This window comes from Trichoplusia ni, chromosome 19, assembly GCF_003590095.1.
Source record: "Trichoplusia ni isolate ovarian cell line Hi5 chromosome 19, tn1, whole genome shotgun sequence".
NCBI classification, from domain to species: Eukaryota; Metazoa; Arthropoda; class Insecta; order Lepidoptera; family Noctuidae; genus Trichoplusia; species Trichoplusia ni.
Window position 1 is genome coordinate 5318994 of NC_039496.1, and position 25008 is coordinate 5344001.

Here is a 25008-nt window from a genome sequence, read left to right on the forward strand (position 1 = left end):
CTATCAAATTAATAATACCTACCACTCGTGTATTTCAATATAATTATTTCGTTAAAAACTTCCTCCAATTGCCCACAATACTAGGCTGATGATGATTCTCTCAAAAAAGCTGAAGGAAAAACTAATAATACCTATGTATTATAGTTCAGCAAAAAGTGGGACAGATGCACTAGTAGGTATTTCATACTACATTTTATTTAAGTAACTCAGTTTCTCATATGAAAGAAGCATAAATTGATCTTTTCTACATAGCGAAAAATTTAGACGAGATGTTAGCCTTGAACCCACTTATTTTTTGCTATCTTATTTTATATATTATTTGCTATATTATTTCAGATTAATTAAGCTTATAATAATAATAATTATACGGTACATATACTCTACATGACTGGCCTGTCAGTCTAGTGTTAGTGGCCCTAATTGCTATACCGGAGGTCGTGGATTCGATTCTCACTCAGAACAAACTTGTGATTAGCGCGATCATTTGTTGTGTTTCTGGGTAATTTATCTATACTATGTATGTATTAAGAAATATATAAGTACATATGTACTCAGTTGTCTAGTAATACAAGCTTAGTTTGGGACTTGATGGCGTTGTGTGAAAGTTATGGAAGTCAACCCTACGTCAAACAATAATAAAAATCTAGGTACTTTTGGAGTAAAGCAAGATAAACTGCACACATAAGTTTTAACCGAAATCCGACCACTTAAATATCTTCTTCATAACTTCGCAAGCTTTCTACTTAGATGCTTTATAATATTAGATATAGCCAAGCCAATTCACATTAACTTAACTACTGCATAACAAGGTGTTTAAAAAAAGGTAGGTAAATATAAATATGAACAAAACTACTTAACTGACTTGTATCAATTAAAAATAGCGGTCTCAGAACATGCAGAGTATGCATCCATATCGTTGGGGTTAATAGAAGTGCATTGCCCATCAGCAAGGCACATCATGCTTGGCTGGACTTGCGTCGGCAGCTGAAACCGGACCGATCCGACGCAGACTGATTCTCTCTAGCCTTGCATCGACAACACGTCAAGAACTGTGTTTGACGACTGTCCCTTTTTGTCTTGGCGACAAGAGCCATAAATGGATGTACGAATCATTTGAACATATATTAGGTAGCTACGCTGAGGAATATTTACCTCGACCTATTATTTCTTCATTATGTACAAGCTGTTGGTTATGTTTTCAAATCTTGTACTTTTGCTTCGAATATAAGCTGAATAAGTATTTAAGTAAGTTCTTTTCTGGTTTTGGTACCTTAGAATTCCGTTTTAACTGAAAGACAGCAATGATTAAGGCCGCTCGCGATGATTTAAACGTTAACGGACAAAGATTGTTCAAACAAGCTGTTAAAAAAAAAAAATGCTGATAATGATGTAATGTTTTGTAGTTACAAGTCATATGACAATGGCATTCATTAATTATTATTTTCCAGTTGACGGCAGTTCCACCAGACTACTGACTTCATCGCTGAGGCACGCTAGTGAAATGATCTTGCAATTAATTTGTATGTCATGTATCATAATTAGTACTGACTATACTCGTAAACATACTTACTACGACTTAAACTAATTTGAACCAAGGGTAGATAGCTATCTTAATTATCTTATTATTTTCAAACTGCCCCAGAAGAAGGGTCATGTTTTAAATAAAATCGAAGAAAAGTTTTTTTTATGTTATATCAATGATTTTCAAAAGATATCATTTTAGAAATGTATTTCATTTTACATAAAAGTTTTCAGTTGTTCTTATTATAGGAGTACCACTCGTACCAGGAAAACCATTTAAATAGCTTGAAGACATTCGTGGAAAATCCGATGTGCAATCTATTGTTGCAATAAGATGGGTGCTTGTCGCCTGTTATTGATCAAAGTGTTGATAATTGGTTGTGTTGGAGACAGTGTGTGTGATACAGAATGAGGTCATTTATTCCTGCGAAATCGAAAATAATATTAGTCACACAATCGATTTCTTTTACTGGAACTCTCAGTATCGCGGGGTGGACTCTTACTAGATTGTTTTGTTTCTTCGGAGGGTAACACCTTCCTGAAAAAAAATCCTGACTTAACATATTGCTTTACGAAAAAAATATACTAAAAAAATACTAATTTCACAATGAGTATTATTTTTTTGCAAGGCCAGAAGCTCTATTTAATGAAAATGGGGAATTACCAAACAAGAACGATAAGAACGCGTGCGGTGTTGTCAAAAAAATAATATGGCAAAGTTATTTCATCAATTAGGATTTTGTTAATCAGGTCTCAATGATGCGAAATCAGCGTACGTATATTGTACCTAATTTATTGTCCATTGCTCGTGTGACTAGCTTTATATTCTTAGATTCGATCATTGCATCTTCTGTCGATGATTGCATCGAGGTTCCGAATCCCAACTTAGAAATATATTTTTTGCAGAATCCTCTTAAATAGACGTTACCACTTAACCGAAACTTAAGAGTACTTTCGACCTTTGTTGATAGTTGAAAGAAATTCTATTCTATTGAATAAAAAAATCAGTAATTTATTTATCAAATTTGATAAAGGAATATTTAAAAACATATTTTGATAAAATGTGGTCAAAGATTTAATAGTAGATATCTAATTTAATGATATTATTCCTTTGACCATTAAATCCCTCTAATCTCCTCAGGGAAACCGCGACTTACCATTGGTATTTTGTGGGCGGTCCAGCACTTGCTCGTGATTGCGTGTGCGGCTCAGTTTTCGACGTTTTATAATTGACAATACCACAAAAAACGCACGTTCGTTACTTGTATGTACGTTTTAAACATGCCCCAGTCACATATAAAATAACTAATGCTGTAGGGATCTCTCTAAAGTTCTCTCTTTTTTCTAGAAAACCAGTCTATTATCAAAGATAAGTGTGCCTTACCCCAAGATCATCATCGGATGATAGAAATGTGTCTAGGAGATCCATCGTTTTTCTCTTCTAAACATGCTTTCTGCAAGAAATTCTATGTTTCATGTTTGTTTCACTAATATTCAAGTCACATGTACAAAGACACCCAATCTTAGTACAAGCACTCATGCATCATATAACGCTTGTCCTAGGTAGGGTCTGGTGATCTCTAATAAATATCTCTCTCTTGTTTGTCTTGAATGTCTTGTTTTCTAAGCAATTCAGAACACTTGAAAGTTGAAGGTAGGCCGCGGGACTTTGTGTAGTTAGCACCTAGTTAGCAATTAAGACATCTATTGAAATGAACTTTTACGGATTTTATCGCGGTTCAATTTTAGATTTTAGTTCCCGACGTTTCGAAACCTTTGCAGGTATCATGGTCACGGGCAGACTGAGATGGCGTTCGTCTTGACAGAAGATGTTGCTCGTTCTACCTTCGTATTTTAACTAATTATTTGTGGGCCGACCTACGCAGTATGAGCTCACTGTGTCTTGATGTCTTGCAGCGCTGCTCTTGGGTTTGGCCTTGAGTTTATTTATTATTGGATCCCAAGAAGGTGATATCTTCCAGCCATCTTCTCTATTGAAATTTGGGTGTTTTTTAATCTCAATAGCCTCGCGAAACATCCTTGGTAGGAATTTGGATTCTTTAGCGAGGATCTGTGGTTGATCAAATCTAATATAATTCCTGGAACCTTCAGCATGTTCGACGACTGCAGACTTCGTCGATAAAATCCGTAAAACTAGTTTTAATTCAATGTCTAACATTCGCGTAAACTTAAGACATCTAAGTAAGTGATCGAGGTCTATGGTGTGCTATTTAAATTTCATAATTCAGTTACCACAACATTATTTTCAAAAAATGATTTTCTTCTGTATGTTATTATACTTTGCCTTCTCGCCATTTCGACCTGATCCGTCATATAAAAAAAAAGCTTTTGTCAATAAAGTCATACCGCATCTTTGCTTCAGGAAATGATTTCCTCTTGAAGCTTAAATTACTGCTTACAGAAGGGTTTTTCTAAATGAGAAAAAGCTCAGCAAATAATCAACATGTCTCGGCAAAATAAAACAAAAAACTAGCACGTTTCAAGAGAAATACTTAGAGTGAAGTGCACTCGAAGCGTGAATGTTGTTTTGAAGATAACGAGTTCCCGATACTCCTTGATATATTATTATGAACTGCATCACTCCGCAATGTTTATTGGCTTTTACGAGCCTGAGGTATGTGGAATACCGAAAATTGTTTAGACAGAAGATTTATGATCAAGATATAGCCCAAAGTATGCGATATGTCTGTGAAGACATAGGTACGAACATATTTTATAGCCGATTCATTTCAGTATTTCAATGTAAATAATATTCGGTATTGACTAAAAATACTCACACATATAAACAAAGCACGTTCGATTCGTAAGTTCGACTGGCAGGGAGTAAGTGGTCGCTAAAACTGGCAGAAATCTCGTCCTAACTAGAACGTAATTGTTGTAATTAAAAACTGCCGTTTGTAAGGGCGCTTCGTGTTGGTGTTTATAAAGAGTCGGGGCAGAGGCTTCGCGGGCTCTTGTCGACCGCTACAGCGCGAGTGGCCGCACGCGCTTGCCGCCGCCCGCCGCGATTTTCCGCCTCGCGTAACTCGACGCAAAACTGTTGCGCTTCTTTAGTTTAATTTATATTTTAAGAACTAATAAAAATATAAATAAGGACATCATAAATATTTATAATTAATTTTAAGTTATAATAGAACCGTAAATTGTTGAGTGATTTCAAGTGTTTTGTGACTGTGATTTTTTTAATCTTGTTTTCGCAAAGGACGTTTTTCTTCAAAGCAAACATTTTGAGGTAAGGATAAAACGTATTTTATCTTAAGATATGTAATAAGTTTATTCATTGAGATGAACAAATATAAGTACGTACCTAAGTAGGTAACAGCTGTTTCATTGAAGCATTAAATAGTCAACTAAAAAAAAACACTACCCGATCGGGTAGATACTTATTCGGCAATTTATTTCTACGATGTTGTCAGGTTCGTTTTTTATCTGAAATAAATGGATTATTATTAGATACTATATTATTATCTATTTCATTTCTTAAAAGGATGTTGTTAACCCTACCTTGTTCAGTAGTGTGTTAAAGTTAAACTAAAAAAGACTGTGAAAACATATTTATTTCGCTCATAAATATTCCTAACTAGTGACAATCAGTGAAAACCAGATAACTAGAACATCTACTTATATCTAGGTATTTGTCTTATTTGTTAAATATTACAACCAAAATTAAAAGCTTTTTTTAAAAACACCGTCTTTCAGGCACTCTTAAAACGTTACAATAATGATTCTAGTTGCAACTAACTTCATGATACCGATGTTATTTATTTTATTTTAATGAACCCGATAGTTTACGAGGCTGTCAACTACTTTTCCTGTAAAAAATAGTAAAGAGCTACAACCCGAAACAATAGACAATTATTTTAAAGAGATTATTGCAAACCATTGTCACGAACTTTATCTAGTAACATAAAATTATTATAATATGTGACATGACATACCAAATAATTAATAGGCAATTTTTTCTAAATACAACCTAGAGATCTTGAAGTACTAAAGATTGTTAAATAAATAAAACTTGAGTTGTTTTTAAACGTAAACGTAAGAATCCCTTCTTAAAACCCATCTCTGTTTACCATTCCATAGCGCCAGACCTTAATTGCCCATTTTAAGTAGGTAATTAAAAACAAAATTGACACATTAAAACAATTAGTAGTCATTAGTACCTCAAAGCGATTAATCGGGAATATGATAGGTACAAAGAATACCTTGTGTTAATTGCGTAGGATTAATTAGATAAATACTTAGCGGCTATAAACGGAGATAGATAAAGCTTGAGGACGTCTGATGAGAGTTAGAAGTAGGTGCTACATGTAGTCTGGTTTTTAAGGCGATATTAAATGAGGTCACTGAAAATAAAGTTATAAAATAAATTAATATTTATTTAAAATAATATTTTCTACATTTTATTGACCAGCACTTACCTATTTTAGGCATTTTTCACTTTAACAGTTTTTTTATTGTAATTAGATATAAGTAAATCGCAACTAAACGATGTAAGCGTTATTTATATAGGTGTCTCTTAATTCATAGAACTTAACCCTAATTAAATTAATTATTGTTTTGTGATTGCCTTCCGGGGAATAGTTAAGTTTGTAATGTCTAACTTGACAGCTTATACTTACATAATTTTGCTTACGGTACCCGCAGAATACTGGTTGAACGATTACAACATTTACATATATGTCAGATAAAAATACTGTACTGTAAGATCTTGACATTGAATACAATTTTATTATATCCTCCTTAACTAATTTTGAATAAACAAAAATGAAAGAGTACATTACGGTTTTCTAGATTATAGATACTTATATTTACGTCTTGTTGATCGGCAAAAAGGTTACTGTTATAAATCTCAGGTTGTTATAAAAAGGACTAAGGAATTTAATCTTTGTTAAGCGGGAAATTCCACAAACATTCAACTCACATATAGAAAGATACCTAAACTCAGGACAAACATTCGCGGATCACACAAAGGCTTGTCCTGCGCGGCTATCAAACCTGAAACACATCGCGCACTGTGGGTTTGGCGGGACGACATCAACCATGATATAAGTTATTCTACATGATATAATTTTCATTTTAAGACAACAAAATATGAGTATTATGAGTAAACCTAAATTTCAATATCTTTAGCATTTTTATTCTAATGATTGGATCGGAGATCGTGTAAAGACAATCTGAATTCGCATTCCCAGCAAGTTTTAATCATGCAGCTATTGATAAGGAAACAAAGGCTTGTCTAATTTGATAGCAACCATGAAACAAATGAAAATGGGTTGCACTAGATGAAACCAGTTTGTTCCGGCTGCTTTTGCATCGGGGGTTTACCAGTACGTTTTAAAGTGAGACAGATGCAGTTGTTGGTATGGAAAGTCTTTCTACGTCATAAGGCTTCCATAACAACAAAAACATCTTTAAGACTTAATAGTAGGCCTGCAGGAATACAAAGCGATTGTAGCGACCGATATTTTTAAAGATTTTGCTTTATTTGCCTTACCCAGGGTGACTTCTTTTTATATTATGTAGCTTTTCTAACTTAGAGTAGGTACTGAATGCCGATTTTATCTATACTAATATATAAAGCTGAAGAGTTTGTTTGTTTGAACGCGCTAATCTCAGGAACTACTTTAGGCTATAAACCCTCACGCTGCGACTAATAGGAGCGAAGATACAATGAAAAATGTGAAAAAAACAGGGAGGTATAAATCAAAACTTTTATATTCTACCCACGGGGACGAAGTCGCGAGCAACAGCTAGTAATTTATACTAAGATACTATATTCGTAAGTAGTTAAGAGTTCTTAAAATAGAAGTGAAAATCGATTAGTCGAGATAATAAGGCGTAATTTTTTTTCTATAAAACAGCTTAATAGCTCTCATGCTCTGTAAAATAACGCGTAGAAGTCGTTTCATGAACATTGTGAAATACATAGTTAGGGAAGAACTTAGTAAAGTAGATTATATAGGTTCCATAAAGTCTTTATTTTAATTGTAGAGAGTATTGTAAACGTCATATTACCTGTAAGTTTCATGACGTCCTTTTACATAGGTACCTTAATCATACAAATGTTTGACGTACTTTGTACAACTCAATTTCCTCATGTTTATTTTTTTTATCTACACGTATTTACCAACATTTTCAGTTTAAAACTAGTCTAGCAGGTGATTAATGGTAATTTTTAAAAACTTAGAAGACCCGTTTATTTTTCATCCTCTGACGGTAGACCTTAGTCAAACTCTACAGAAGACTATACGTCTTCGAAACAAAAAGGAATCCTCCTACTTAATATTATAAAAGCTATTTTTTTAAGTATTAGATAGATGTTAATAAACCTGGCATGCAAAAACCACTGAACTGATTTGGCGGAATTTGGTACACAGATAGTTTATATCCTGGATTAACACAGTATAGTTTGTATCCCGACTTTATGTTCCCGTGGGATCATTTTCCATTTGAAGCGGACGGAGCCGTTGGTAAAAGCTAGTTTACTAAAATTTCACACTTAACTGACTTGTATGTCTGTACCTTTTCCTGTTTCATCCGTCGGACTATAAAAGGTGATTAGCTCCTGAATAGACTTAACGTCACAACCTACGTCACTTGATATTGGTCTTGTAAATCTACTTTTCCCTAGTGCGTATGCTACAGTATACTACACCTACTGCCTACTGATGATTAATGAGCGTTGATTCATTCATTACGCTAATTAACGCGATCGCTTGCAAACAATGGGGTTGTCCAAAAGCTTTAGCAGAAAAAAACTAGCAAAAAGTTAAGACTTGTTTTTGGCTTGTTTTACTTGATGAGGAAAACACATCAATATTTCAATGTCTGTCAATCGTTTGAAGATTTGGGTCTATCGGTAAACATAAGCGATTAAAGATTTACAACGTAAAAGTTTAAAAACATAACATGAGAGTTTTAAAAAACTGTCTTTTCAGACTTAATTTCTGGTGCCTTTCAGAATAAATCCTTGACTCCAGTCTGGAACTTCTGCATCATATTATATACTTAGATAACAAAGACATTAAACGCATAATATGACTTAATTAATTTGCGTGCAAATTGATACGACGTACGAGGAAACCGCGATCTTCTTCCAACATTACCGCAAAACGCGGCCTTCTGTCCTGGCCGAACCGTTTAGGGAAATACGATATAACAACATAACATTATATGTGTATACAGGACAACAACGAAACTTTACAATCAAGTGTAATAGCCTAATATGTAGACATCAGAATAAAGCATTATCACAAAAACGTAACAAGAAAACATCAAACATAGCTATAATTTAAAAATATGGCAGATACAGGTGAAAAGACGATTGCGCGAGCTTAACTGCAAGCGAAAGCTTTGCCCAGCCGTCGCCACCAAAGAAAGAGGTACCTTTTAAGTATTGAAATTAAAAATGGATGTAGGTAATAATAGCAAGGTGTCATCCAGGTTCAGTAGTTCAATTGTTCCAATAACACAGCTAAGTATAATATTATATTACGCTGAAGTATCTTTAAAAGAGTTATGAAGCTGACAAAATGACAAAAGAAAATCTTAAAACAAACATTGAATTTTATTTATTGATACTTTTGAATATTTAGTTTCTTTTCTGCTCTTCAGGGCGCTACCACCTTAAATACAAAATTAGTAGGTGTGAAAGAGTGATAACTCTATACACAAGAGAGACGCCGTTTCACTCTGTATAGTATACAGAGTGAAACGGCGTCTCTCTTTTCCACAAACTCATTATCAAAAGATGTAACGGTTTATTCAAGTGTATATTATCGTGTATTTATCGGAATTGACCGACTAGTTTCGAACCCAACCGGAGTCCTGAATCATGAGCTGACGCTGAGCGAGTCGAACGGGTACGCATTAATATTAATACTTTAGTAGATGGGGGAAAGGCTTCTTCATTTATCGTGCATGAAGAATTGCAATTCGAAATCTCTATTTTCACACCACATGATTTCAGTAAAATCTATACTATCTATACTTCTATACTAATATATAAAGCTGAAGAGTTTGTTTGTTTGAACGCGCTTATCTCAGGAACTACTGGTCCAAATTGAAAAATTATTTTTGTGTTGAATAGACCATTCATCGAGGAAGGCTTTAAGCTATAAACCATCACGCTGCCACTAATAGGAACCAAGATACAATGGAAAGTGTGAAAAAAACCGGGCAGGTATACCTAAATCATAACTTATATCTTCTACCCACGGGGACGAAGTCACGGGCAACAGGTAGTATAAAATAAAATTAGGGAAAAATTTTAAGTTAGCGCATGCTTACTATAATACATATTGTAAACATTATTATTTTTTTACAATATTCATTACCACGGACGGGCCAAATACTGACACATTCAGGTTTATATAGTCTGTTAAATTCTGACACCACCCACTTCCCTACCCAAAGAGGCAAGAGCCTTCCTAAAAATTCTGATCCAGATTTGTTTAAAAGTTGATCTCTGACTGTTATACAAGGGGATCGAAACAAACACATATTTATACTATGGGTGCTATAGGTCTGTAGTATAGGTAGGTATGATTGTTCTCATCATGCGCCCCTATTACTTGATTACCATTAAAGTGGCCGCGCCCCGCCTACGTCACTGGTGAGTGTTGCCTTATTGACATTCGTTGCAGGCGACCTTGTTTTGTTTTACACAGTTTTTGTATCTTTAGAAAAGCTTATCTTTTATCTGATTGATTCACTGATTTATAGCAATTTTTCAAAGTGAGTTTGGTCCTGCTGAAAAGTAGAGTCTTTCACTAAGAATCCTGAAGAAGTAATGGAAATATCAATATCAAAGACAAGTACAAAATAAGGATTTCAGGAAAAGTGACTTACCTACACAAAGCTCTTTTTCCGGGAGGAAGAAAAATCATAAGATTTTACTAAAATAAAAAATTAAAAGAACTAAATAGTACTTTATTAGGACAATCGGACAGACTGATACGAGTACATGATGCATGTTCACACGAATAAAACACAACATTATAATTTGGTATGAATCGTAATGCCAGTTATTGCTGTCCACGCTCCCTGTAAGCGACTACCACTGCCTCTTCAACAGTATTATATTATTGCAGCACGAGAGAGACGTACTCAGCCGTACAGTATGATGTCTCGCTTCCACAACCGCGGTGCAATTACTTTTAGATATAGTGGTAGGCGCCCCATTCACCCCTCCCCCCTAACAGCTCCCTTTCCTTACTTAGGGGAGCAACAGTTGGCAGCTAACTGTTGATTGTTTATTGTTATGGCTGAACATTTTTCGCTGCTGTAGTATTTATATTTATGGTTGAATGTTTATCTATTTATGAAGCTAATAAACAAACAGGGATCGAAAATATAGAGCTAACAATACCCTTATATTATAGGTTCTGTAAAACACGGAGTATTGAAATCCAAGTTCAGGACTGATCAATAAAAACCCTGCTGTATATTTTCAGTAACGTTAGATTATGTATATTTATTTATTCAGTATCTTACAGTCCTACATGGGTACAATGGAAAACGGATGGTTTCAGTCAAGATCACAATCTGTCTTTACGACGGCTGCATTTAACGACGTGCCTCTAGGAAGCCGTAGTTTGTTATTGAGGATGCACGTATAAATATATTTGCAGTTGACTTCTAAGATTGTAGCGAAAACTATTACGTAGAGAATTCTACCACAGATTCTACTGTGAGTACAGAGGCACAGAACGCGAAAAAGTTCAGTATTAACTGAACTACTGTGTTCAGTTAAATACTGAACATTTTCGCGTTCTGTGAAAACGTAATGCGTCGTACCCAATAATATTGTTGATTTCAACAATATAGTTTTACTTCTAGATCCAGTCACGGAAATAAATCAAAGCCCATAAATTATGTTTTTCTTGTAAGATACCGAATATGAAATGTGAGCCTAATGAATCCAGACCATTTTTATAAATTAGGTCACTCAATCGATTTGCTTTTTCGTTTTGAAACAGTTTGTTTTCATATAATATTTATCTACTCTGGCTGGCTGCTGTAAATTTAACCAAATTAATTGCCTGCCAAAGCCTACGTTTAAGTTTATCGAATGGGTCTGTTAAAAAAATGATTTTAAAAGTGGAGTGAACACAGTGTATACGTCACTAGAGGCACTGTACATATAATTATTCCTCTCATATCACGTGTGTAGTCTATACTATTAAGTACATATTTTTATATAAATTGCCGTAATGATAGTTACTTGTCACAATTACATAAAAGTAAATTATTCGTATTGTGACTCGGAAATATTTAATTGCCTTTGAATCATGGTAGCTCTGCTACTGATTTATTATCAGTTGCATCTCTTCGTCCATGTATTGTACTCACATGTTATGACGAAGCTTCGTGACAATACTAAACATATGTGTAATTAAACCTATTTGCAGAATTGTATGTATATTGTGAATTTGTACATAGTTAGAGTTAGAAATAACATTTCGGGACTTTGCACTAGACTTAAAAGTTTTCAGAACTACAGAAAATTAACTTGTTAATTGTTTTAAGTGCGGCACATTGTCAGCTCGTAAAAAGTGTAAGGAGCCATTAAACCATAATTCGTACCATGATCCGGACTGTAAGTTTTGCAGATCTTTCTGCAAAATCGGGCGCAAAGGTGTTGAAATAAACGACTGCAAAAACCAAAAACGAACTTTTTTTGTCAAAGTTTTGCAATTTGACAACTCCTGAATTAATTTTTCAAATTCCTCTGCATAAATTAATGAAGAATCTTACACGTGACTACCAAACAGTACATTTGGTACATACGTCGTTTTGTAAACAGTCCGGTTCGGATCGGTGTCGTAACTTTGGGTTGTCGCCAAAAATAACCGCTTCACACGTTACGGACCTCGTAAATATTATGTTTACAGATCTCTATATGGACATGACAACTTACCATCCTACCGAATGTGGAATGAGATGTGACACACTCTGTACTTTTACCTATACACTTTTGTTTCAGCTTTTTTTTTGGTTCTAAGAATTTTGAAGGATAAGTCAGAATGTTTTCGCAACTTAAATCAAAAAAATTACCATTAAAGTACCAATTGAAACATGACATGATGTGTGAAAACGAAGCAATGAATTCTAGTAAGCTTGTTCTCAAAAAGAAAGCACAAGGAAATCCTTCAAAAGCTCACTGTGACTTACATACATGTATAACATACTTGTAACACTTAAATTAATATCGGAAAATATTACAATTAGTTTGCCAAAATAATTGACATGTATCTAATATTTATTAACAAACATCTATATGTGTTAGATAAAATAGGAAGTTCAATGTTTACTTCAGCTACTTCGATTTAACCTACCCATAACATAGCAGTTTGTTGCAATCTCCAGGAATTTGACAAAATTACGACTACTGTTTTGGTATATTGTGATTGATCAAATAATGATAATACACAAAACTTGTTATCAAAGGCTTCACATACCTTAAATGAGGTGTGAAAAAACGACACTTTTGAACAAACACATAAGTATAAGCTTTATGTTAACTGTGACATTGCTTAATTTTTAAAGAAGCACGTATAAATGTTGTTTTTTAAATAAAGCTTTTAGATATTTATGCCTTGTGCATCCCCATTGATTTCTTAGTTTTTTTTTTATGAATAGAAGGCACTCCGATAGGAGTCCTTTAATTACTTTTTTAGATGGTTGGTCACAGTGGGGATATTTATTTTATAAATAGTCTAAATTCATAATCAATTAAGCAGAACATTTGATTACCACGATTTTTATACTAATAACATTTTAATACAAAAAAAAGACCTGCATAAGTCTATTAAATCAGTTCAGAATAAAGTTAATGACTTTCAGGTAAAGCTTGAACTGTTTGCTTAATTAAAACGATTTAATGGTTTTAATTAGAGCAAACCATTAGCAGTAGAAACATTGGATATAGCTGTTTATGATAAGCATTCTGTTATTCAAGCGTTAAAGAAATGTTTATAATGCGTTTGTAAGAATTTCTAATTAAGCTCTTTGTTTTGTTGCATAGTAGGTTTAATTTGTTCATTGATTGTGTTATTTAGGCATTATTATTAAAATACGTTAAGATTTAGCACTAAGTCCACACACAGGTAAAATAAAAGATTATGACCTTCACCGATAACTTATGGAAATGTTCCCACCAATCTAAATCATATATCTTCATACAAAAATATGCATGCTTATGCCTTATTCAGAGTCTAGGTCAGCCGAGGTATAAAGTCGTACATAAGCAGCACAGATCACGCGCTCGCCCCGCGCGTGGTCGCCGGTCGCCGTGTTTCCCCGATAACCGGCAAAAACCGGATCGCGCAGAAGCCTTCGATCCTACAAACTTGTACTCAAATTGAATGCGAATAATTAACATTAATTAATCATAAAATAGTATGTAATAGAATTGTAAGTGCCTCTTTTGTTAATTACTTGACGAAGTAATAGGTAATACAAAATGGAAAATTAATACTGGTCAGGTTACTGGATTAAGCAGTTTGCTTTCTAATATAGTGCCAAAATAATCTCAATTTACCGTTTTTTAGTCGGGTGTTGATGCAGAACTAGTATCTGCGTTTTACGACACAAAAACAGATTCTAACATGAAATTGAATTCAAAATAACTTAATTTGATATTATTGACTGCACGGATAGTAGAGTGGTTGAAGTCAACACGCCAAACCCACTGTGCTCCTTGCTGGACAAGCATTTGTCTGATCCACAAATGCTTGTTTTGAGTCTGGGTGTCTTGTGCATGTAATTTGAATGCTTGTGAAAGCCCTGCGACACAGTTAGTCAATTCCTTAATGCGGACTCCCCGCGGTTAAAAAAAAAAAAGAAGTCGTGCTTCGGGCAAGGGCACTGAAAACTTCTTAGTAACACCATCGCTATACATAATAATGATGTTTGTATGTCTATTATTGTCAATCCATCAACACTTAAATATGGGCTGTAAACAACAGTTATACTTAATTTGTCGCACGTGTGGTTGCAGGTACGAAGCATATCGGAAGTTAGTCGTTTATCTTAATGATGCCATTACCACTTCACTGAAGAAACCATTATTCTGTATTGATTGACGATCGGCAATGGCTTTGATTTCTTAGATAAGGTATTAAAGGTATATTACAAATGTTATTCCTTCAGTATTAGCGCCATCTAAAGACATCCTTCAAATGTCGGTCGATTCAGCTGTTAAAGATCGCTCTAAACGAAATTTGTGGCACCATGTTCATAATTGTTAAATGCTGTAATTAAGTGGTGTGCAATAAATAATACTACATCTATCAATATTTTTGCCGCATTGCACACAATTTTTGATTTTTGAGGCACCAATGGGTCGATGCGACATAGATGTACCTAATGCAATATTTACAGTAAGGTGTAGAAGGCATACGTGTGACTGTGGACTAGCAGTGTAGCTGTGTCAATAGTTTTGTAACTTTAAACATTGAAAATTATAATTCCAAACTATGTTAAATTAATACACAAACACGCTCCCAGTTTCCGAATGTTGAGTGCGTTTTTATTAGGAATGAACTGCGGCTGATTGCTCTCCGGTGATCTCCGGCCGTGGCAGTTTCCGTCAAATTTTCATTTCATCTAGGGAATCCAACCAGTATTAAATGACGCCAGTTTCTACTTATGCATAACGGAATTTTATATTGTGTTATTTATAGTTAAAGAAAATAAACGATTACTATTTATGTTGACATTTGCCCGACTTCTGCCAGAGAAGAGTATTCATAAAATCAAAAGTCCATCGCTGATTTACTTCTGACCCATTCATGGACGATACTGGAAATTAGTTTTTTCACATTCTCACAACCTAAAATTAATACATTTAAAAAGTCGTGTGTGCGACGCTTAATTGACTAAAACTACTAAGCTATTCTCTTTTTCTTTTACAGATATCGTGCAAAGAAAATTATGTGGTTGCGGCTACAAGCTAATAACTATTACGTCACTATTAAACTACGTGAAGTAGTTTCGTACAAGTGTAGCTTCCGGTAGTCCACCGACCAGCACTATGGAAGAAAACAGGTGAGGAGTTGGCTATGCTGAGTACTATCTACTCTACCAAAACCATATGGCACATCACGGGAACATGGTTTGAACATTATATACCACGAATACCATGTACGCATCTTATTGTTTTAGTGCAGTACTAATGTAACTACTTAATTAAAAAGGTTATAGGGGTGCAAATTAAGTCAGTTAAAAAAAATGATTTCCATTCAATTCTCACAGAAAATTCAATAATGCATTACCATATTTGGACATATATACTGAAAATTTCGTATTTTAAAACTATTAAATAACATATAATGTAGGGGTTTGATTGCCATTTAAACTACTGGGGCTGCTGCTACATCTCTTTTAACCAAGGTATAAATTCTAAGATCAAATTGTATTTTTCTTTTTCTACAGGTTCACCGTCTCTACAGTAGACTCGGAATCTAAGAAGAATGGCATCCACATGGGAGCCAACATTATTACGAGACCGCTGCGGTCGTCAGCCGAGACTGTGGAGAAGGGTGTGGCGGTGGTGGCCCCTAACACTCAGTCTGACACCTGGCTGCACGACGCAGGCTGGAGGAGGAAGAGGTCACTAGCCCAGCTGACCAGGGAGGCTCTACCTAGACTGGACAACTATAGAAACTCGAAAAGAGCCTTGAAAAGGCCCAGCCTTGGTGAGCTGCATGGGGATCATCTGATTACTGAAGAGGTTAGTGCAAAAGTTCAGTAAAGTATAATATTAAAATACATAATATCAGTCAAAACGGGTAGGTATAGGCCTCAAAGCCGAACAAAATGGCAGAGTGCTGTAGCTAAAATATTAGCATGATGTTGTCATCAAAATCATTTATGGCATTCATGTGTCATATCATCATTTATCATAAATGTTTTTCTTGTCTTTTTTAAGTCGACATCTTTCGATAGTTTTAAAATCTAGTGCGTAGAGCTTGTTTATCTTCGCTGTGTAGTGCGCACTTAAATAACTCTAAGCTCCAGCAATAGGTTTTTTGCCCTTCCCACACATATGTTTTAAGGTAGTTTACTTTTTTACTGAGGTCTGTGTTAAATTGTCACCAAAAATTACGATGTCATCTCATGTAAAACTCATTATCATTATTGGTTACCTATCATCATATAGTCGTTAAGCTATAATTACATATTATTATTGGCTGCATGGTCAGGTATTATTCGATGTTTTCGTACATAGGTACGTATCATAGTTTTGACCTTCCGATAGTGTTTAATTTTTGACTCTTTCGATCTATTTGCTTTGTAGCCTCCACATATTAATTAGGTTTATCATCACGGAGATAAGCATCGAGGGTATTTAGGTCTAGTTAAATATTTAGTACATTTTAATATGCTGTAAAATATAACTTGAGTCCTATGGTAGCTATCAACAAAAATGCCGAATTAACCTCGGGCAAGTTAATTATAACTAATTTCATAATATCACTTTTATTTTCATTATAGACTCTACGATTTCAGATAAGCGATATGAGCTAGCTAAATCTCTTCATAAAAATAGATATGTAACAATTAGCTCGTTAAACTCAGATAAATATTCAAGATGACAAAAAGTAGAAATAACAGTAGGTTCTAAACAGGATTTTTAGGCAGAATACTAAAGAGGACTTAAAAAGTAATTCTCGTACCTCATCAAGTTAGATGGCTAGTAACAATAGCAGTTAGTTGTCTTTAAGTACACATATCACAATAAACCTTTATGGACACGATTACAGCATAAAGATAACACCGTTAATGAAACGTCTAAACACTTGGCAATAAAATAAAATTGCACTGTTATAATTACAACGAACCTCCTTCATAATGTTACTGATTACTGTTTGATCTACGGTGAAGAGATTGTTGCTTTTATTCGTAATTTTTGTTTGCAATCAAATGATTTAAGTCAACATTTTTATGAAAGGCAGTAATTACTGTAAACTGTAATTGATTTCTTAATTATTACTATTTGTAAGGATAAATACAAATATGAAAAGAAGAGCCATTTAATTTGTCGCTAGCTTCACCAATAGGAACCAACATATTCGGCAACAGTCTAATGGGTACTAATATTATTACGTTAAACATTGTAGGTATGACAATATTTAAGTAGTCTAGAAAAGAAAAATCAAGGGCAAACTAATACATGATTTTCGCTACATTTTTTTTTCTCTAATGTCCTACATTGTTTACGTCATGGCAATAATTATAAATACTTGTATCATTTAATTTACAAACAAGTTTGCATTAAAAATGACGAGTATCCATTGCCAAGCTTTATGTATACAAATACGCAAGGACGCAAAAACATTTAGAAAAATGTGGATGTATTTAAAATGTGTGCTACAAAAGCCTAGTAAAATCGTCAGTCATTAACCGTCGGTTAATTTTGACAATTATTAGGTGATTGCAAACAATTAGAGCAGAGATAAAGCGCCGGTCGTATAAGTCGTGTAGTGTTTTGCGTGTGGAGGAAAGCGGACAGAGTCTGATGTGGGCGGCGCGGTCTGCTGTTGACCGGATCGAACCGGCGCGTGCCGCCGGCCCGCCGCCGCGCTGCGGAGCTGACGCGGCGCGGCGCAGCCTTGCGAATTGCGATACACTTGATATTATTACTAACTGACATCTCTACGCCATCTCTTCGTTCGCTACAAACCTCCTGCATTAATTGATGCCCGTTTTATTTGTTTTTCGCTTCAGAATTCGTCAGTTGTATTTATGTTTTACATTGACTCTACATTTTGAATTTTTAGTAGCTTCTCAAGATTTATATTACTTTTAAATATCACAAGGTTGCGTTATTTTCTAGTTTTAGATATAAGGATTGAAGTAAAACCCAAAACAGTTGGAAAGTATTAATATAACAACTTTTATAATTAGTTTCTGCGAATAAAGTACTCCATGTGAATACAATGTTAAGTTTACTTATAGCCGTTTAACTACTGAAGTTATTACCTTCGCACGTGTGGCCAGTCATTACAGAGTTACAGTAAAATCTTAGTACTAAATACTTACAACATTACCAAGGAGTTTTTATTAAAGTCCGAAAATACTAGCACGATTCACTTAAAAAAACAAGTTTGGAAACAGGCTCTACCTTTGCTAAACTGAATTTATTACCGAAAATAAAATTTATCCTTAAATCAAGAACGATTCTTGTGTAAAGTTTTGAGTAAAGAATAAATAAAAAGAGAATAACCTATACTCCTCAGAATAGAGGCATAAGGACACTCATTGAATATCAACTAACGACGAAAACATATAATTTTGCAAGATCTTAATTTCCTTAAACACTTCCTCAAATTAACATAATAAGGGGAAAAGCGTGTACAATACTTTAAACCTACATGAAGTAACAATACCAAGGTGGGACATTGTGGTACATTATGGAACGGATCATCGCGACAGCCGGTGTCCATCACCGCTGGCAAACACTGTCGCATGTCACTCACTGCAGCTCTCATAATCACGTTGATTATCATTTGTACCACAGTCCACATGCGGCAGAGATAATAAACTTGTGTTTATACAACACTGATTACATACATACCATACATATTTTACAGGCTATTCATTCCAGCTTTGTACAGGATTATCATCAGTTATCACGTTTGTTTTGATTTCAGGACGAGAAGGAACAACATACGAGAGATACGAAATCTCCCACTCCTGCTGTTGGTATCAAGTTGGGATGGATACAAGTGAGATTATTTTTTTATTTAAACATATTCCCGTATATGCTTCTTACTTACAAAGATATGCGGCTGAATGTTTAGTAACGTTGTACAAACAAAACTTTTGTTTTTGTTGTATTCATTGTAAGTGTAAGCAACGAGAAACAATAGTTTAGAAATTGCCTCCAGTGTACGTAATTGGTGCAATTTTCACCCACGCAAATACTTTTCATTAAAGGCATTTCTATAACACGAAACAACCTAGTTATTTTGTTACAGTGAGTATAGTTTTTTGCAACGAAAACTTAGTATAAATAAAATTAGAAACTCTTTAGTCTGACTAAAGAGTTTCAGTTTAATTTTGAGCTACTTAGTAATCGCAATAGCAATCCTGATTTAGTAACTAAGACTATGATTTTTACCGACCAACTTACTATAACGCATCGTTAGTCAATCTAATTTACCTGGACACTAAACATGGTATTCAAAGATTTCAATTGATATTGATATATTTATGTAAGAATCTAGTTTATGTCACACGTTTGGGCTAAGGTTCTGCTGATTTAGCTCTACATTTAAGCATTGAAATCAGCTTTGTTCACAGTTTACACATATGTTGTAAATGCTGGGAGTACCTATAATAGGAATGCTTATGAGTAATGTTGAAAGGCTATGTTTCCATCAGAGATGAGCGAGGATGCGTAGCTGCGTAGCGAGGGATGTGTTTATAAAGAACCAATAGAATTGCTTCATTTACCTTGCAACGATCAGCACAGCTCCGGCGCAAACAGCTAAGCGGACATCCTCGCACGATACATTTCCATCTTTAGTGGAAACGCAGCCTAATTCCTAATTTTGTACTGAATATATGTTATACTGCTATTTTTTTTTTTTATGTATTAAGTTCTTGTATTCAATTGAGACTCTATCATGTTTATATACCTACAGGGTGTGCTAATACCATGTCTGCTGAACATCTGGGGTGTGATGCTGTTCCTGCGCATCTCATGGGTGGTGTCGCAGGCCGGCATCGGGCTCTCGCTCGTCATCATCGCGATATCCGCCTTCGTGTGCGTCATCACAACACTCTCCATGAGCGCCATATGCACCAACGGAGAGGTCAAAGGAGGTCAGTTTTTACGATTTCTTTTCTGTATTTATTTTTTCTGATTCTTAGTAAATAAATAAAATGAATAAAACAGTTTTGTAGAGTCGTATTTTTCCAATAGCACAACAGCTACTTACTGAGATTGTGTAGTTTGTTTTGTATTACCGACTTTTTACTGATCATAAATCGAAACATCATGTTTTATAATTTGATGCCGTATTAGTACTGGTTTAATGGCTTACTTAGTGCAACTATTCGTATTCTAGTGCATAAATAATTCAAATGATTCTCTACTATCAATAGAAAATGGTTACAAATTTCATATCAAGGAATATTCTCTTTATTATTTGCACACTCGGATATCTGGTGTAGCCTTTTCTACTATACCGAATAATTAGCGTGTATATACAATAACATACCGACATCCTGCAGTATATGAACAATAAATCCGCAACTGTTCACATATCTAACACATCCTTTTGTATCATTTGTTTCGCTCTATAGCACGTTACTGTTAAACCGAGATTTTTACATTGTTACTAATTATATGACGTCACGTTTCACACAGTAATCTGTGTGTCTAAGATAACAGACAAACGATTGTTATTAAAATCGCAATTTTCGCACAATCCTTAAAATGTTTCACTGTATGTAGGTTGTTTAGCTGTAAGGACTAGGGCTGGCAGTCATGCTATAAACTGACAAGTCATCGTTCACCATTAAGTATTATTAAAAATGTAGCGAAGCAATTAATGTCGGAAACTAGTTTTGTTAATGTACGTGGATGTAATTATGTCACTTATGTTAGTTGGAATAAAGTTATAGCCATAAAAAATATTTAATTAATTGGCACCAAATATCTTGAATTTTATAAATCTGCTTTGATCAAAAGCATATTTTAAGAAAAAATTATTGGTGCTGCTCGCGCCTTCGCCCGCCTGGGTGTCGGTTATAGCTGCAGAATCATTATTTCTCTTAATTATGTGAGCCTTTGAACCTTTTACTGAGTCTACCAATAATTTACGTATTTAGTGGCAACCCTTAAGCAGTGTCATGTGATTAAAGAACCTGTTCGCAGCTCAGGTGGCTCGCCAAGTTTGGATCACGTTCGCAAATACATGGAACAAAAAGCTCTCGATAACGCGAGGAATACTTTGCGATCGATAGAAACACGATATTTACGAACTGTTATAAATGGTACAATGATTTTTTTTACTTTGGGAGTAGTAGCTCTAATTCCTACCAGCCTATTGCTTCTGCTACCGTCAAGAAAACCCAATCCCCATTTATTATTATAGAAAACCTACTTTAGTCACTAATCACTCAACTCAAAATTCACAAAGTGACTTATTTTTAATAATCTAAAAAATCACTTTTTAACTAAGATTCTACTATAGTTATCTAATAATCACCAACTTTGCTCTTGCCTATTAGTTTTTTTTTGTTTCTTAGGTGGTATCTATTACATAATATCCCGGTCGTTGGGTCCCGAGTTCGGTGCCTCCGTCGGAATCATCTTCGCCTTCGCCAACGCGGTCGCAGCCAGCATGAATACCATCGGCTTCTGCGACTCCTTGAACGACCTTCTCAAGTCCTATGACGTGAAGATCATAGACGGAGGCCTTAATGACGTCAGAATAGTGGGAGCCGTGGCTCTACTCGTCATGTGTATTATCTGTGCTGTTGGGATGGACTGGGAGAGTAAAGCTCAGGTTAGTCTAGGACTAAATATATAGTGTGTAAGTGAGGAAAATAGCATTCGAAGACATGTGGTACAGCTCAACGGTAGAATAACGCTCTTGAACTTAATACATACTCGTATTACGTGCAGAATGCAGCAAAGCTCTTAAATTAATTGTTACGTGTGAAAGGGAGATGCCGCTCTACGCCATGTATTGCGCTATCACGCTTTCAAAACTGTAATAATATTACCATATAGGAAGTGGTGGTAGACCTTCAGATACTTAGTATAGAAGTTAAGCCTCATTTATTTAGTAAAAAGATGAATAACAATCAACATAAGTGAAGTCGTATATACCTACTTTATTTATAGGTACCATAAGTAAGGAAAGATGATAAATTCGTAGGTATGGTGAAAATGCTTGAGTGTTCAATTTATTTCTGTTATTCTCAGTCGTCTGAGTTTAAAAGTTATAGATAGCTTTTAAACATGAGTAAGTCTAGCGCGAATCATCAAACTTATGGCTACGACGAGAGACGAGTGGAATTTTCAGGGCTCACCATTAGGGCTGCTCATTGAAAGACCATACATCTGGCCATTAACTTGAATCTTAAACTTTTTACCTATGAGCCTGACTTATTTAGTGCAAGTACCTTTTTAGCCTTTTAGTTTATTTTTGGGCCGTTCGTTGAACGAAGGCAAATTATTTATTTTTATCTCGACCCTTTTGACGGGCCAGTTGGTCTAGTGGTTAGTGACCCTGACTGCTATACCAGAGGTCGTGGGTTCGATTCCCGCCCAGGACAAATGTTGTGTGATGAGCATGATCATTTGTTCTGGTGTCTGGGTGTAATTTATCTATAATATGTATGTATTTAGAAATATAGAAGTAAGTTTATCAGTTGTCTGGTTACCATAACACAAGCTCTGCTTAGCTTGGGATCCGATAACCGTGTGTGAGTTGTCCGAGGATATAATAGGATATTCCCCTTTCGATCTCTATCTACGAGATTGAACTTAAACTACTAGTTTGGTTACACTATTAATAGTCTGTTAAATGAAATTTGACCGGTCCGTCAATCAATGTTTTACATAAACGTTCCATCGCTATAAATCAATCTAAACTCGGATCCCGGGTCACAAACTTCAGTATTGCCAATAACCACAAATAGACTTCCTGATATGATTTACAACGCATACGTGGTCAGTCCAAACATGTTATGAACTCGCATCAATACATTTCGTAGAATCCGCTATAGTTTAAAAGTTTCGAAAGCTTTTCATAAATCCTTTTTTTAAGAATAATCATATTTATAGTGCGTTTGTTGTGTTGTAAATGTTAAAAATAGGTTTAAATAACAATTGTTTTTAGATATGGTTTGTCTAATATATCAAATGAAACACAGTTATGCGTAGAAAGCGCTGTTAAGCGGATGATATTTGCAATAAAATATAAATAATACAACTTGCGGCACGCAAGCATAGGCAGGAGACTCATGTCCTATCTGAGGCTAAAAAAATGTTGCTTTTTTAGTATTTCATTTGCTAACACAAAGTCATCAAAAATACCTTGTGATATCACAATGTGACACATAAAACAACTACAACACATTTTACATGATTATTAAGTCAGTTTTATTCAAACAGATAAAATTATCCTGCCAACATTTCCCACACTTACAACACAATAGACGCAGATTACAGAGATGATCGCAAGAATGTACTGTAATAAGATTTGCCTTAACTTTATGTTGGATGACGTATTCGCGCTGATAATATTATGATGACTCAAATGTAATGACTTTTATACTTAACATTTACGTTCAGAACGTCACCAGCCCCTGTTGTCAAGTTACAATCTGTAGAAGTGTAACTTTGTCGTATGAGTAATGAGAAAATTCTTATTTTTATTAGTCACTAGCTTTTCGCCCGCGTCGTGGTCGGTTATATCGCGTTTCCAAGAGAACTCTTCAAAAGTCCGGGATAAAAACTATTCTGTTCTTTCTCAAGGTCAACTCTATCTCTGTACTAAATTTTATTAAAATCAGTTCAGTGGTTTAAACGTGAAAGCGTAACAGACAGACAGACCGACAGACATACAGACCGACAGAGTTACTTTCGCATTTATAATATCAGTAGGGATATGACATAAATCTAATTTTCATACATTCGTCAACACTAACGATTTTTGAAAAGTCACTTTATGGAATCTGCTTTTTCTCAAAAATGAAATCCAATAGTCCCAGGTAGAAAGAAGGAAACAGGGAACTACTAAAAGATTGAAAAGCAACACAGTTTTAATCCTTAACAAACATCTTACTGTATTAACTGTACATAAATTGATACGATAACAATTAAGTACAATTCAAGTAAAGTAAACACGACAATACGCAATTGTGTAGTCGTTGACACCGGCGTCAGTACCCGCGTCCAAGATGGCCGCTCATCCCCACTTGACCCGCGTCCTGTAAACAACCCGTCCTTCAACCCAAACGCCCAATCAATGGACTAATCATTTGTTTTGACCTCCGGGAAAATTGGATGACAAACAGAACCAGTAGTTATTCCATTACCACGAAAAGTCATTGCTATATCGCAGTTATGAAAGTAAACGACATATCATATGGACCATTCTGTTTGAATAGGGTAGGGATGGGGGTAATAAGCAAAAATCTATTTTTTCCGGCGATTGGATGATAAAAAATATAAGTCGAGTATGATTTTTTTTCTAAATATGAATGCAAAGCTAAGTATATAAGTTACCGTAACGTTATCGAAGTTATTTTTAAGCTTAATTTCTATCTCTCGATTAAGAAGACAGATGACATAGACACTGGTTGGAATAAGACACTATATGCTAAATGCTGATAGATCACGATAAGGAAACTTGCACGAATCCAATTCTGCAGCAGGAAATTAATACTATGACATCAGTTTTATGTTTCCAAAAGCTCATTTAATTTTAT

The 25008-nt window shown here is 34.9% G+C and overlaps 1 protein-coding gene across 1 annotated transcript in view; it reads left to right on the plus strand.

Annotated features, from left to right (window-relative positions):
- The first annotated feature begins 3648 nt into the window (after positions 1 to 3648).
- The window catches only part of LOC113503402 (bumetanide-sensitive sodium-(potassium)-chloride cotransporter), a 33317-nt gene continuing 11957 nt past the window's right edge, over positions 3649 to 25008 (plus strand). Inside the window, exons 1-6 of the mRNA XM_026885340.1 lie at positions 3649 to 4774; positions 15465 to 15597; positions 15985 to 16282; positions 19206 to 19280; positions 20202 to 20382; positions 21814 to 22073. Coding sequence (XP_026741141.1) covers positions 15584 to 15597; positions 15985 to 16282; positions 19206 to 19280; positions 20202 to 20382; positions 21814 to 22073 — 828 coding nt within the window. The 5' untranslated portion in view covers positions 3649 to 4774; positions 15465 to 15583. The remainder of the gene's footprint in view (positions 4775 to 15464; positions 15598 to 15984; positions 16283 to 19205; positions 19281 to 20201; positions 20383 to 21813; positions 22074 to 25008) is intronic.